This window comes from Siphateles boraxobius, unplaced genomic scaffold (assembly GCF_051911475.1).
Source record: "Siphateles boraxobius isolate OS27281-9 unplaced genomic scaffold, OSU_SipBor_1 77, whole genome shotgun sequence".
NCBI lineage: Eukaryota > Metazoa > Chordata > Actinopteri > Cypriniformes > Leuciscidae > Siphateles > Siphateles boraxobius.
In genome coordinates, this window is record NW_027509205.1 from 15,629,224 (window position 1) to 15,643,194 (window position 13,971).

A 13,971-nucleotide genomic window follows, 5' to 3' on the forward strand; every position below is an offset into this window, starting at 1 on the left:
TACACAACTTCAACTTGATTTAATTTTAAATGTGACCTGTGATGCATCCAGTAATTTATGGTACTGAATGATTATCACATCCATCCATCCATCCATCCATCCATCCATCCAATGTGTATATGTATGGTTTTCTAGGTGGTTGCTAGTTTTATGAATTTCCTATATATTTTAGGCAGATTTTATACTTTTTTAATCTATAAAATGATTAGTGCTGGGCAACGTTTAATTGCATCCAAAATAAAAATTGGTGTTTAGATAATATACGTGTGTGTGTGTACTGTGTATAATTATTTTGTACATATAAATACACACACATGCATGTGTATATTTAAGAAATATTTGCATGTATATACTGTATATATATTTATACATAATTTATATTATATATAAATATAAATAATTTATATATAAATAACTTTTTTTAAATATATAAATACATGTGTGTGTATTAAAAATAATTATACACAGTATATTTTTTGTAAACACAGACTTTTATTTTGGATGTGATTCAAATCGTTGCCCAGCACTAAAAATTGTATATTATATATTGAAATATGACACAAACAGGTTTTGTGAGATTCACTCTACAACTGATGCATCATGGTACCACAAGTTTTTTTTTGGTTCTCCTACTGCATCAAAGCATCAATAGAAAGGCTGATACTTTGATCTAGTTGTATCTTCCATCATGTAGTGCTTCAGTTTTTTAGTTTTTTGCTTCAATTTAGGGTTTTATGTGTTGCACATGAGATGATGTGTCTGTGCAATTTTGTTTTAAGAAGTTTATACTCACACACACACACACACACACACACACACACACACACACACACACACACACACACACACACACACACACACACACACACACACACACACACACACACACACACAAAAGCACTTATTCTATGTGTATTATCTACATCTGAAGATTTATAATATTTTTCTTGCCGGGTAAGATCTCGTGCCTATGGTCATGCTGCTGCCTAGTTAAAGTGCACAGTTGGCATCATAACTCGTGTGCCAATGCCAAGTCTTTAAAATGGCACACGCCCTCAAAAAGCTTAATTGCATTCTCTGTGCCCTGGTTTTCCAATCTGTTGGCATGACAACGGTGGCAATGGCCTTGAAGTCCTCCTCGCATCCTTCATATCCTCGCCTTCGCTCGCTCTTCATTTAGCAGCATCACTGAAGGGGCTGCCATGTCTGAATGGCCACATTTACTCAAGTAGTAAGATCAAAGTGTATTTGATCTTCTTTAGATGCACCTCAGTGCTGTTATTTGAATCTATCAAAATTATAATAGCAAGTCATTATGTTTTCTCAATAGCAGTCTCTAATTATGTCTGTGTGTGTGTAAAAATACATCTTTCATACCTCTAAACACAGGACAAATATAAACGCTTTGTTTTGTTCAATCCATTGTATGCTACAAACAGGAATAAATCCCTATGTATGATTTTCGTCTCACAGATGATAAAACGTGTGTAAATCATAGAGTTTGGGGAGTCTCTTCACTCACATTTGACTTAAAACATATAAAAAATAGCATTTTCTGAAGACTATCCTCGTTTTTTCATTTTGCAGGAGTGTCCTCAGATCCTGCCGTCCACTCAAATCTACATCCCTGTTGGTGTCATGAAGCCCATCACCCTGTTGGCCCGGAACCTTCCACAGCCCCAGTCTGGCCAGAGGAACTACGAGTGTATCTTCTATATCCAGGGGAAAGAGTACAGTGTCACTGCACTGCGCTTCAACAGCACCAGCATACAGTGTCAGAAGACCATGGTAAGATAAATACTTGTTGTTTATTGTTTTGAGTAGTTTTATTTTGTTCAGTAAAGAAAGCCCTTGTTCAGTGGCGTCATGCCCATTCAAAGTGAGCTCAGATTATTCCTCCCTGATAATTTTTTTGTCACAACTTTATTCCTATTATGCTCCATAATTACCAGAGCCTATAACGACTTAAATATATTCTTCTGGATGTGAAATAAATCAGTCAGCATCAGGCCGCCCCCTTTTCCTAATATGGTGTCTGTGTATATCATATCTAGAGCGCTACGCACGTATCGCCCTAGAATCTTTGCTGTGTATGTTCAAGCAACTCGCACGTTGAGCTGGCAATGTTTTACAGACGGTCTTGAAGTGGTAAGTGGGCAAAGCAACAAATCAGAAATTGAATTAATTATCGGATGATATTAAAAGGTAATGGGATTATTTGTGGTTGACCTGGAAATTTTAACTTGATCAAAAAGTTATGGATTGGATATTATTTTTAAATATATGCAAATTCAGAGCATTAACTTAATTTGTGTCAGTGTAACATTATCGATAGCTAGCCTTGTCTGACCGTAAACTAGTTGTCAAACTTCTTTCAAAGTCCTTCATCACATATTAATATTAAAATAACTTAATTTCAGAGCACCACAAAGTCAGACCTCAGCACCTTTATGTACCTTTAATGTAAGATCGTTCTTAGGTCACATACCAATTTAAAATCATAACATAAAAACTGCAATGGTACTCTTTTTAAAATCATGTGTAGTAGGCCTAAGTGTACAGTAAGTGTGTGTGTAAACATGCTTTAATGAAGTAGACTTCAAAAGCTTTTGAATTTGAGCTTACAGTTCTTTCATCAACCTGTCTTTTACATAAAATTACAAAATAGATACTTTAACTTAGTCCTCAGAAAGAGGAGGGTTGCTGCTAGCTCCGTTAAGGTATTTCTGTCCCTCCCAAACTGCATTGAAATGGTATGTTTAGCAGCCAGAATTTAAAATTTTTCAGGGGGAGAAACCCCCTGACCCCTCCTAACATGATCCATATCACCCGTCAGAAAACAATTGCAACGTCTCAGATTGTGCCAGAATTTTGGCTTGCATGACGCCCCTGCCCTTGTTTTTGCATAGCTCAGGAGATGTAATGGAGTTACTAGCTGTTAACTTCATTTCTGAAAGAAAAAGAAGAAGCTTAAACCAGCCTATGTTTGATTGCAACTTGTCAGTTGATTTAATCGGATCTTTTTTTTCTTCCTCAGAAGAACAGTAGAACAAAACAGTAGAAACAAACGTTATATATATTTACATTACTGTTAAACTGTTTGGAGTCAGTAAGAATTTTGTAAAGAAATAACTCTTATTCATCAAGGGTGTTTTAAATTGATTAAAAAAAGATATTTGTAATGTTACAAAAGTTTTTATTTCAAATAAATGCTGTTGTTTAACCTTTTTTATTCATAAAAAGAATGGTCAAAAAACATCAAGCAGCTACTAAAATATTAAGCAGCAACAGTTTTGACTCCAAACTTTTTATTCTTTAAACATTTCTCCTGAAATTCACTCAACATTGAATTATATTATATCATAGAATTCAATTCAATCTCAATATGAACTCAAACATTTATCTTTAGTCACACAATATCACAACATAGAATTCTGATAGTTAGATAGCTAGATGGATGGATGGGTAGGTAGATAAGTAGATGGGTAGATATATCATATAATTCTATGTTCTGTGAATTTGAAGAGAAATGTTTGAGTTCATATTGAGATTTCTGACTTTTAATTGCAGAATTTAGGAAAAGAGACACATATGAGTACTGGCATAGGAGACTTTGATTTAACAGCTTTAATTTACTCTTCATTTGATTGCATTGCTGTCTAGTAGAAACAATTGACATGCTAATGGGATCCCATTGGGGATTTTTCTTTCCATTGGAAAGAATTTCTAGCCAAACTACTTTTAGAGAGTGTCATGTGTATTTTATGATCACATGGGCCAGTGGACCGGCACCACAGGCGAATGGACCGAAAGTCATTTTGACAAGGCGTGACTCGTTTAAATCCTCACATCTCTGCGAGTTGTTTAAAAGTCATTATTGGTCGAAATAGTCCAAATAGCTGGCCATTTTCTTAAAGCACTGCTGACACAAGCCTTCCCCCTCATTACCTTCTGGCCAATCAACATTTTGTCTGCCTGTCAAAAATCCCATCAGGCACTGGGCAGGCACTGGTGGACCATTAGGGCCTGATGAAACACGTGCCACTTGTTATCGTTTTAACAGACTGTTGTGCAAAGGCAGTCATTAGTGGCAGAGTCGGGTATTTGATGGAACCGTGACACTCCTCACCATGCCTTATTGATGGCCGTTATAGGACGCAGCCTCTTTCTCTTTTGTGTTGCGGTTCCCGGTGTTACTGAGGGGGAGCTAATTACACGGCTGAGAGTTTGCACAGAGCTGTCTCGATAAAGACTTTATCGACTGTTTGCTGTCGCAGCCGGTTCAAATCAACAGCGATTGGTGCGTCGCTGACGAGAAGCTATTCCTCTGTCTCCGCCAGCTGGAAGCATCAGCCAGAGTGATGTTAACTTTAACAGTCAACGAGAGACAAAAACTGCCGGCTGATAAGCGACCGGTTGTCTTCGAATTTTGCAAGGAAGGAGTGGAAGCGTTACAGGTGCATTTCCGAATGAGTTTCTCAAATGTTTAGCTCACTTAAAATTAAAAACTGTCATTATTTACTAGCCCTCATGCTATTCTTTCCTCTCTGAAACACAAAATGAGAATTTCCGTAGGGCGTGCTAGTCACTCATTTACATGCATTTACGTTGAATGGGAACTGAAGCTTTTGAGTTTCATAAATTGACTGATAAAGTGGTCCATATGAATCCTTTGCTATATGTCTTCTGAAGATAGGTTTGTGTAATGATTAGACTGAAATTTAAGTTGGTTTTCACTGTAACCAGATGATTGAATCATTAAGTTGAACTCGAGAGCCAAATCAGAATACTTTAGTGAATTGGATCAACCGATTCATTGATAAGATCCAACTCAAACAATGATTCATTCATGCATTGATTCAATTGGACATTGCCACTTCTCTTGTAAATATGATTAGAGTTAGAGCAGTTTTTTTCTTTTTCTTTGCTCTGTTCCTCACACGACTTCAGAAAACGAAATCATTTGAAATCATTTGAACCACTTTTATGGTGCTTTTTAAGCCCCCATAATTGCATGGAAAAGAGCAGTCTTAAAAATGTCTCCTTTTGTCCTCCAAAGAATCAATTAGATAGTTGTTTTAACTTATTTGGAACTCAGATGTTGTGGTTAAAATACAAAAAGTAACATGTTAATTTATGAAATACTTCTCAAAATCAGTATGATTCTATGATGTGTTGTTCTTGAACAAACATGGATAACATTAGGTCATCTCTATATCAGCTGAAACTCTAAGATTAGGTCCCTTACTTTGCTTTGGTCATATGCGGTTTATGCCGGCGACGGAACCACGCCGGGACTGGTTCTGTGCTGCTGGGTATCCAGACAGCCTGTCACTCCTAATGAGAGCCGCAATTACAGCCGTGTTACGATCCCACTGCAATTACATCATTAAATGGCAGCAATTATCAGTTTCTTAGCTTGCAGGGATTTTAGCATGAGTGCTGTGTAGCCCTGCGTGAGAGTTCCATTACCAGAAGTAGGAGCTTGTTTAGAATGACAGGCTTTAGGATAGATCAAGAGTTACCCTTGTTTTAGACATTTACTGAGTCACTCCTTACAGATTAAATGACTGTTCGTCAATAGGCGAAAATTCCAAGAACTTTTGTTTTAAAACGGTTTGGCTGAGGTGCCAGGCGGCAGGTCGGATATGAATCACCCACCAAAAGCCCCTGCAGTTCTTTTCATCAGTCCAGAACATTTTCCCATCTGAATGATTAATTATAACTCTGACTAACGGTTTTGTTGAATTCAAAGGGATTTGACCTGTTTGCTTTGCCATAACACTGCTGTTTCTGAGAAATATTAGGTCGCCGGCGGCAGTGTTGGTAGTAACGTTACTTAATCTGGTTACTTTCTGCTCACATTAAAGTTCTGAGTTGCTACTTTAAATTACTTCAAAAAGTGTTTGAATATTGAAGACACACTAAATATCTGAATGTCAAATCATTAGATAACGAAAAAACAAAATTATTCTAGAGCTTTTCTTTGAACTGTATTTACTTTTTGAGGCATTTTTGAAAGTAATTTTAACAAAATGGTGAGAAGATTTTAGTTATTTAATTATTTATTTGTCAGTTCATGAAGTAATATCCTTGTAGGTTCAAGATTGATAGCCTCTAAGTGTCAACTGATTGTTGAACACTATTGTTTTATAATTTATAACGCGTTTTTGGGAAATGTTTTGCATAAATAATGTCGTTGTACTGCCTTTCTTCGATATTATTTCCCAATCCATTGACATTCAGGTATTTTAAAGACTTAATAATAATATTTGGGACCACTGTTGCAGGGATAAACTCTTGCCAATACCAATTTAAATTAAATAAATCAAATAAAAAAAATAATAAAAAAAATTGCATATCGTTACCATAACACAATTGTTTGGGTCAAATATTAGTTGAATTTCAAAATATTTGTTCACTATTTTACATTCTTACTAATGCTTTCAAGTGATTTTTTTGCATATTTGACAAAACCTCAGCTATGCTAGCTATCTACTGTAAATAATATTATCATTTTGACAGAATTGGCAACAACAATGCAGAATGCATCACATAAATGGCATACAAATGGATGTACAAGATAAGCGCTGCATGTGTAATTGGTCACTTTTATCGTGAGTTACAGAATAATATTGCAAGCGACGTTCCTCAGTGCTGGTCGTTTGAGGTCAATCTCATGCCAGGTAGATTGGGGGCAACAGCTGGCAGGTGGAATCCCAGGCTCACAGTGGGCAGATGGCTGGCGTTGTATGATTAGGGAGGGGGAGCTGATTGTGTTTGCCTGAGATTGATCAATTCGATCCTTTGTCTCTCTGCTTAAGACAATAGAGAGACGGGTTAATAAAGCACGACGGAGAGTTGGGACGCAGAGGGAAGCGGGCAGTCCTGACTCAATCGATTGAGTAAACAAAGGATATACAGCTTGAGATGTGCTGAGAAGAAAGAACATCAGTGACATTAGCAGGTTGATACTGAAGGAGGAAGAACTTATTATCTATTATTTTCAAGCTCTGTTTGGTTTGTTCATATATCCAGTTGTCTGCAGATGTATTCAGATAGCCATGCATTTACTCAGTGTGTGTCTGTAGAAGAGATGCAGTAGTGGAAAAATGTGATGCCAAATGCATGAGAGGGATTTAAACGGATGCAGCAGGTTCACTTTTCCCCACAGTTTTAATTAATTAATTTGGACACAAATATGATATCCTGGTGAATCGCAATGATAAGTATCACATATCACAAGTCGGGTTTCTATCCATGTATTTTTATTTTTGGGATAAAAAAAAAAGTAGCAATAATAATGTTTTATAAAGTTAAAATTTAGTTAACACAATGCCTAACAGGAACTAACAATGAACAATACTTTTACTGAATTTATTAATCTTGGTTAATGCTCATTTCTACACATACCAATATTACATATACTAGTACATTTGTAACATTTTAGTTATATAAATGAACATTAATAAAATTTAACAGGAAAGAGTATATTTATACATTAATATTATCTGAGATTATTAAATCCTGTACTAAAAAACATTTGAATTTGCAATTTGTTGGTGTGAAAATGTTAAATATTGTTATAATTTACTCATCTTCAATTGAGTTTTTTTTTTTGGGGTCAATTAAATATTGTTTTGGACCCCATTGACTTTCATTGACAAAAACAGTTGAAACTCTCTTTTGCATTCTACAGAAGATAGAAAGTCATACAGGTTTGGAACGACATGAGGGTTAAAACATGGTAACAGGATGTTTTTTGGGTAACCCTTTAAGACTCATAAACAAAGACAAATGTGCATGTTTGTGGGAGGAATGTGTAGTCAGTTAAGTTAGTGTAAACGCAAGACTTGTGCTCTGGCACCAGCACAAATTTGGTGGAAAAGATGTAAAAGAGAGGAAATCAAATGAAGGAGTGAAGATGGGTGTATAAAAGACAATAGACCTAAAGTCGCTCTCCTCTACAGAGCCCTCTCTCTGAGCGCCACAGCTCAGGACCCAGGAGATGAACAGAACAGGCTGATGGTATCAGACTCTGCTTTACAACATTACCTTCAGCTCAGATAAATGAGAGAGAGAACGAGAGACTGACAGAGAAAACACAATGATGGAAAGGAACAGAGGGGAGAAAGGGAAGAAAAATCTCATCCAGAATCTCCTCTATGCCGTCTACAGCAAAATGAGGACTATCGGGAGAGTTTGATAGGATCCAATTAAAAGCCGTCGTAGATAAAATGATGATGAATTGCAGCCGTGCGGCAGAGAGAAGCTTTGCTTCAGACTCAACACACCAGTTCCTCCCCAAACACTTTGAGGGAGGAAAAAAAGATAGGAAGGAAGGAGGGAAAATGAGCTCAGGAGGAGAAGGGTCATCATTTTTGAGGAAGGGAGCTGGAAGCAGCTTTCGTATGTTGGGGCGAGAGGGAGAGGTGAATAACTGGAGGAGTCTCAGTTGCTTCCCACAGCGGGGTTAAGAGTGTCACACGCTCCTGTGGAGCCGAGCTCCTGCTAGGAAGAAGATTCACCATCAGCTCAGAGCTGAATTCAAGAGCTCCAAGCACTTGACAAAATGACTCTTGTCGCAAAAAAACGACACAGCAGTTGCACCAATAAAACAACTCTGCATAATGAGCTACAAATACATAATGACAGCTTCTTTTTTTCTTCTTCTTCAAAAATAGTCAAGTATCACTAGTACTTGGAATTAGTGATTTCAACAAACCACTAACAATAAGTATTCCCGCACAAATCTGTGCAATTTCTTAAACATAAAAATATTATGCAATCATTAAGACATTTCTCCTTATGTAGAACCTTTTTGGCATAAAGACTAATATACAAAAATGATTTATGACTATATTTATAACTGGCTTTTTGACCTCATTTACAATTACCAATGACATGTCGTACTATAGGAGCAAAATAGTAGATTGGAAGTTGCGCGCGCGTGTGTGTGTGTTAGGTTTCTGTATTTGTGTGTGTGTGTGTTTGTGTGTGTTTGTGTTAAGTTTCTGTATGTGTGTGTGTGTGTGCGCATTCGTGTGTGTTTAAAACCCCTCCTGATGTGCTGATGTGTTATTTTTACCCAGGCGCACAGGTATGCTATCAAAATGACTAATTATATAAGACTGACCCACACAAAAGGCGGCGTTTTTTCTTCTCTCCCTCCTCACAATCCAGCAGCTGGTCTGTTTTGTTAACATCGGCACTTTCCAGCCCCAAGGACCCGGAATCTCCTGCCTCACCCGCACGTATCCGTACGCTCCCTTCTTCCCTCCATCCCCCTGATCAATGGGCTTGCCAGCAGAGAACGGGCGCAGGCTGGGGAGATGCCCAGTGTGTCTCTCTATTTCTGGCCTCCATTCATTTTCCCCTGTGAGGGTAATTATGCATTTTGGGCATGCAGGTGGAGAGAGAAAGAAAGAGGACCTATACAACTCATATGTTACTTTATTCTCAGACTATTGTACATGCACAACTGCTTACACCTTTCAGGTACTATAACTGGAGTCATAATAAGTGGAGTTCTTGTTGTCTTTTATCATGTTCAGAAGTTAGTTTAATGCTTTCTTATTCTCTTTTAAGGTCAGTGGCAGTGCCTAGTTCCAGCCTGTCTTCTGCAAAGTTGCTTTACTTTCATTCTTGTACGAGCAATTTTTTTATTAGAATGACTTTTTTTGATGACTGTCTGATAAGTGGCAAAATACCTTAAAGTGATTGATAAAATGTTATGTCATGTAAAGAACAATCAGATTTACTTGAAGCAAACTTTTATAGAAGAAGAAGAAGAAGAAGAAGAAGTAGTTTTATTTATATAGCGCCTTTCCATATCTCAAGGTCGCTTTACATTTATCACTTGACACTTATTGTGTTCATCCTGGTCATATATTACATCAAAATGAAAAGGAAAAATCAGCTTGAAAGCGGTTTGCCGGCTGCACATCTACGATGTGAATCTCCCATTCCATCACATACATAAAAGTACTCTATTGGATTGAGATCTGGTGACTCTGGAGGCCATTTGAGTATAGTGAACTTATTGTCATGTTCAAGAAACCAGTTTGAGATGATTTGAGCTTTATGATATGGTGCGTTATCCTGCTGGAAGTAGTCATCAGAAGATGGTTAGCACTGTAGTAAAGCAATGGACATGGTCAGCAACAATACAATAGGATGTGGAGTTTAAATGATGCTCAATTGGTACTAAGGGGCCTAAAGTGTGCCAAGAAAATATCCTCTACACCATTACACCACTAGCAGCCTGAACCGTTGATACAAGGCAGGATGGAGCCATGCTTTCATGTTGTTTATGCCAAATTCTGAGCCTACCATCTGAATGTGCCAGAAGAAATTCAGACTTATCAGACCAGGCGACATTTTTCCAGTCCTTTATTGTCAAATTTTTTGTGAGTCTGTGTGAATTATAGTTTGCTGTTCTTATCTGAGTGGCACTGTTGAGGTCTTCTGCTTCTGTAGTCCATCTGCTTCAAGGTTTGACGTGTTGTGCGTTCAGAGATGCTCTTCTGCAGACCTAGGTTGTAACGAGTGCTTATTGGAGTTACTGTTGCCTTTCCATCAGCTCAGACAAGTCTGGTCATCCTCTTCTGAACTCTGGCTTCACCAAGACATTTTCACCTACAGAATTGCTGCTCACTGGATATTTTCTCTTTTTTGAACCATTCTCTGTAAACCCTGGAGATGGTGCATGAAAATCCCAGTAGATCAGCAGTTTCTGAAAAACTCAGACCCGCCCGTCCAGCACTGACAACCATGCCATGTTCAAAATTACTTGAATCACCTTTCTTCCCCATTCTTGTGCTCAGTTTGAACTTCAGCAGATTGTCTTGACTATGTAACAAATTTGTTTTTATAACAGTAAAAGCTCTTTTCATGTAACCATAATGTTAAATTGTGCCAGGTTTATAAAAAAAAAAAACACTGGTAAAAAATGTATAGACCCACTTAATTGAAAACTTATCTAATCTAATCAAATCAAATCTAATACACTTTGTCTGTGATAAACTACGCAAACACAGCGAAAGAGTCCGACTTGACGGCTCCGTTTTCAATCCCGCCCCCGATAGCAAGCAGAAAATCTCAATCTCGGTCTGAGCAGCGTCACATGAATCCGTATCACCAATGAGAATATTATGAATACTTTTTTTTTAAATAAAATGTCCAGGCGAATTATGGTAATGAGACTTGGGGGAAAATGTATGTAATTGTCATAAAAATGTCACTTTGTAGAATATCGACTTTTATAGGTTACAGGCTTAAATTCATTCATTCTCTTTTTCTGAGGTGAAATGCGACCAGTATATTTTATTTTGAGATTTTTAGCACAATTTTTTATTTTGAAAACACATCATAACCATGGCATGGTGTGGGAGTAGTAATCACAAAGACAAGAATGTATAGAGTAAGTCACAGTCTAGGAGACATTGACATTTATCAACACCTGCCATGTTAGCTCAGCACCTGAGGTTTTTTTTTTTTAAAGACATCGTATGCATTTGTGTGAGGTTTGGCGCATATGGAATAAGTTGCCGGATCATGGTTATTCTTAATTGGGTCATGTGCATGTTTCTCCTCACCTTGTGTTGGAGGCCTCGTCCGGCCTCATGGGAACTCACACTTGCACAAGCAATTAATTACTCTCCGCCATGTCTCCATGATGACCACGGGCTGAATAATGAGCGTTATTATTCATCCAGTCTCAAGTAGACGCAGAGCTCCTCCCCAAGCTCCTCTCACGCTGCCCTCTCTCACCAAACAGAGGCCGTTGTTTTCCTCCACCTTTTCCATAAATGCTGCATGTGACCTTTTTGTAAAGAACAATGCACCATTTAGTTGTTTCCAGTCATTTTGTGGTCACCAAAAGTCATGTGACCTCAGTCGCATGATGTTACCGCAACGATTACCATCGAATATGCCGATTGTTTGACCGAGGTGAGAGCATAGTGTAATGTCAAAGGCATGTTAAAGATGATATGAATAAATCATAGCTGTGTTTTCGGACGGCCCTCGGAGAACAGCGACGACCGTTGTTAAGACGCGACGTATGTGTGGGAGGACAGCTGGAGCTCTTTAAAGTTTAATGAAGCTGGGACGCTGGTGAGGAGACGTAGGCAGGAGGAGTGTGAGGGTTCACATGTCTGCTTAGGGAAGAATGTGTGTTTGTAAGTGTGGAGGTCATCTGCGGTCTGCGTGGAGGATGTGTTTGATCAAATTGGAGCTTTGAGAGAAGCTGCCAATGATTAGTTGTCAAAAGAAAGGCCTTGTGACTCGAGGGTGTTTAGCGGTTTACCCTTGACCTTGTGCCTTTCAAAGAGTCGTCAACTGACTCTTTGGCTTTGTTCAGACAGGCAGCAAACATCTGATTTATTTATTTATTTTTTGCCGTGTCCGACTCAAATCTGTTTAGATGTTTGTAACTAACCACGGCAATTCTTATTTTTAAAAACTGTTCACATTTATTTATATAGTTTGAAATCAGATTAAAACCATTCATAAATCAAGTGGCAAATCTGTTTAAAATGGTTGTTTGTAATCACATTAAATCTGATCACATTCATATGGGATTTGAAATCTGATTAAAATATGTTTTTTAGCTATACATTTCAGTTTCAATTGCACTTCCGTTCAAAAGTTTGGGGTCATTTTTTAAAATTATTTTTTTAACATTGAAATACTTTTATTTTGCAAGAATGCAGTAAAATGATCAAAAGTGACAGTAAAGACATTTATATTATTACAAAAGATTTGTATTTCTACATCTTTGTTTTCTATTTCAAATAAATGCTGTTTTTTATACGTTCTATTCATCAAAGAATCTTGAAAAAAAATTCTTGAGCAGCAAATCAGCATATTAGAATTATTTCTGAAGGATCATGTGACACTGAAGTAATCATGCTGAAATTATGCTGGTAATTTAGCTTTGCCATCACAGGAATAAATTACATTTTAAAATGTATTAAAATAGAAAACAGTTATTTTAATTTGTAATAATATTTATGTTTTTAATGTATTTTTTTATAAAATGTATGCAGTCTTGGTGAGCATAAAAGATATCTTTCCAAAAACATTTATTAAAAAAATGCACCAACCCCAAACATTTAAACATTAGTGTATGTTCAGATGCGACATTTAATCTATTAAATGGTGAATGAGTGAACGTGAGTGGTTTAAGAGGCGGTGTTTGCATGAATGTGTCAATAGTGCTGTAATCCCTTTGATGCTTTGCTTATGTTGTCTGATGCTCTTCGAGTTCATCATGGTGAGATGTCATGATGGACATGAGCAAAGGCAATTTTCAGTTTTCCGTCCTCGCTTACCTAAGTGACAGCTACTCAGTTATAGTAGAAGTAAGACTCTCGCTGTCGCGCTGACACTTAATGTACTGCAGCAACCGATGTGGATATACAGGATATTGACTGCACTGTCAGAACAAACGGACCTGATTTCATCACTTGCAGCATGACAGACGGGTAAAGTCATAAAGATCAGAAAAAAAAGAAAAAAAAACTGATTTATGTACAATGTGAACAAAACCGGTCCTATGCTCACCATCCTTGTTAGTCTTCACTTTAACCTTTGTTTTGTTGCGCTACATTTTATAAACATTGACAGATAATTTAAAATCCTTTCCGTCATTTCGAAAGATAACATAATCGTTCTTCGTTCATTTTCATTCTTTGGAAACAATCACATTGCATATCATTTTGTGTGACTTTTGTAGTAATACTGAAAGTGACAACGGATAATCTAATCACATCGCTTCTGGTTTTAAGAGTGTAAAACAGCTAAAATATGTGTTATGAGCCCTTTTTTTTGGTTATGTGTCTATTCAGAATAACTTATGAGCAGCAACCTTTTTATTTTGGGTATGTTATGTATGGATGGGGGGTGGGGGGTGGGGGGTGGTATCTGGTTAGGGGTTGAACGTCCAGTCCCCCCATTCTTTGCAAG

At 37.4% G+C, this 13,971-nt stretch overlaps 1 protein-coding gene across 3 annotated transcripts in view; it reads left to right on the forward strand.

Moving 5' to 3' along the window:
• Window positions 1–13,971, forward strand: part of plxna1a (plexin A1a) — a 226,431-nt gene that overhangs the window by 147,817 nt on the left and 64,643 nt on the right. For all 3 annotated transcript variants that reach the window (XM_077218621.1, XM_077218622.1, XM_077218623.1), the window contains exon 10: window positions 1,588–1,788. In XM_077218621.1, the coding sequence (XP_077074736.1) occupies window positions 1,588–1,788 (201 nt within the window). The remainder of the gene's footprint in view (window positions 1–1,587; window positions 1,789–13,971) is intronic.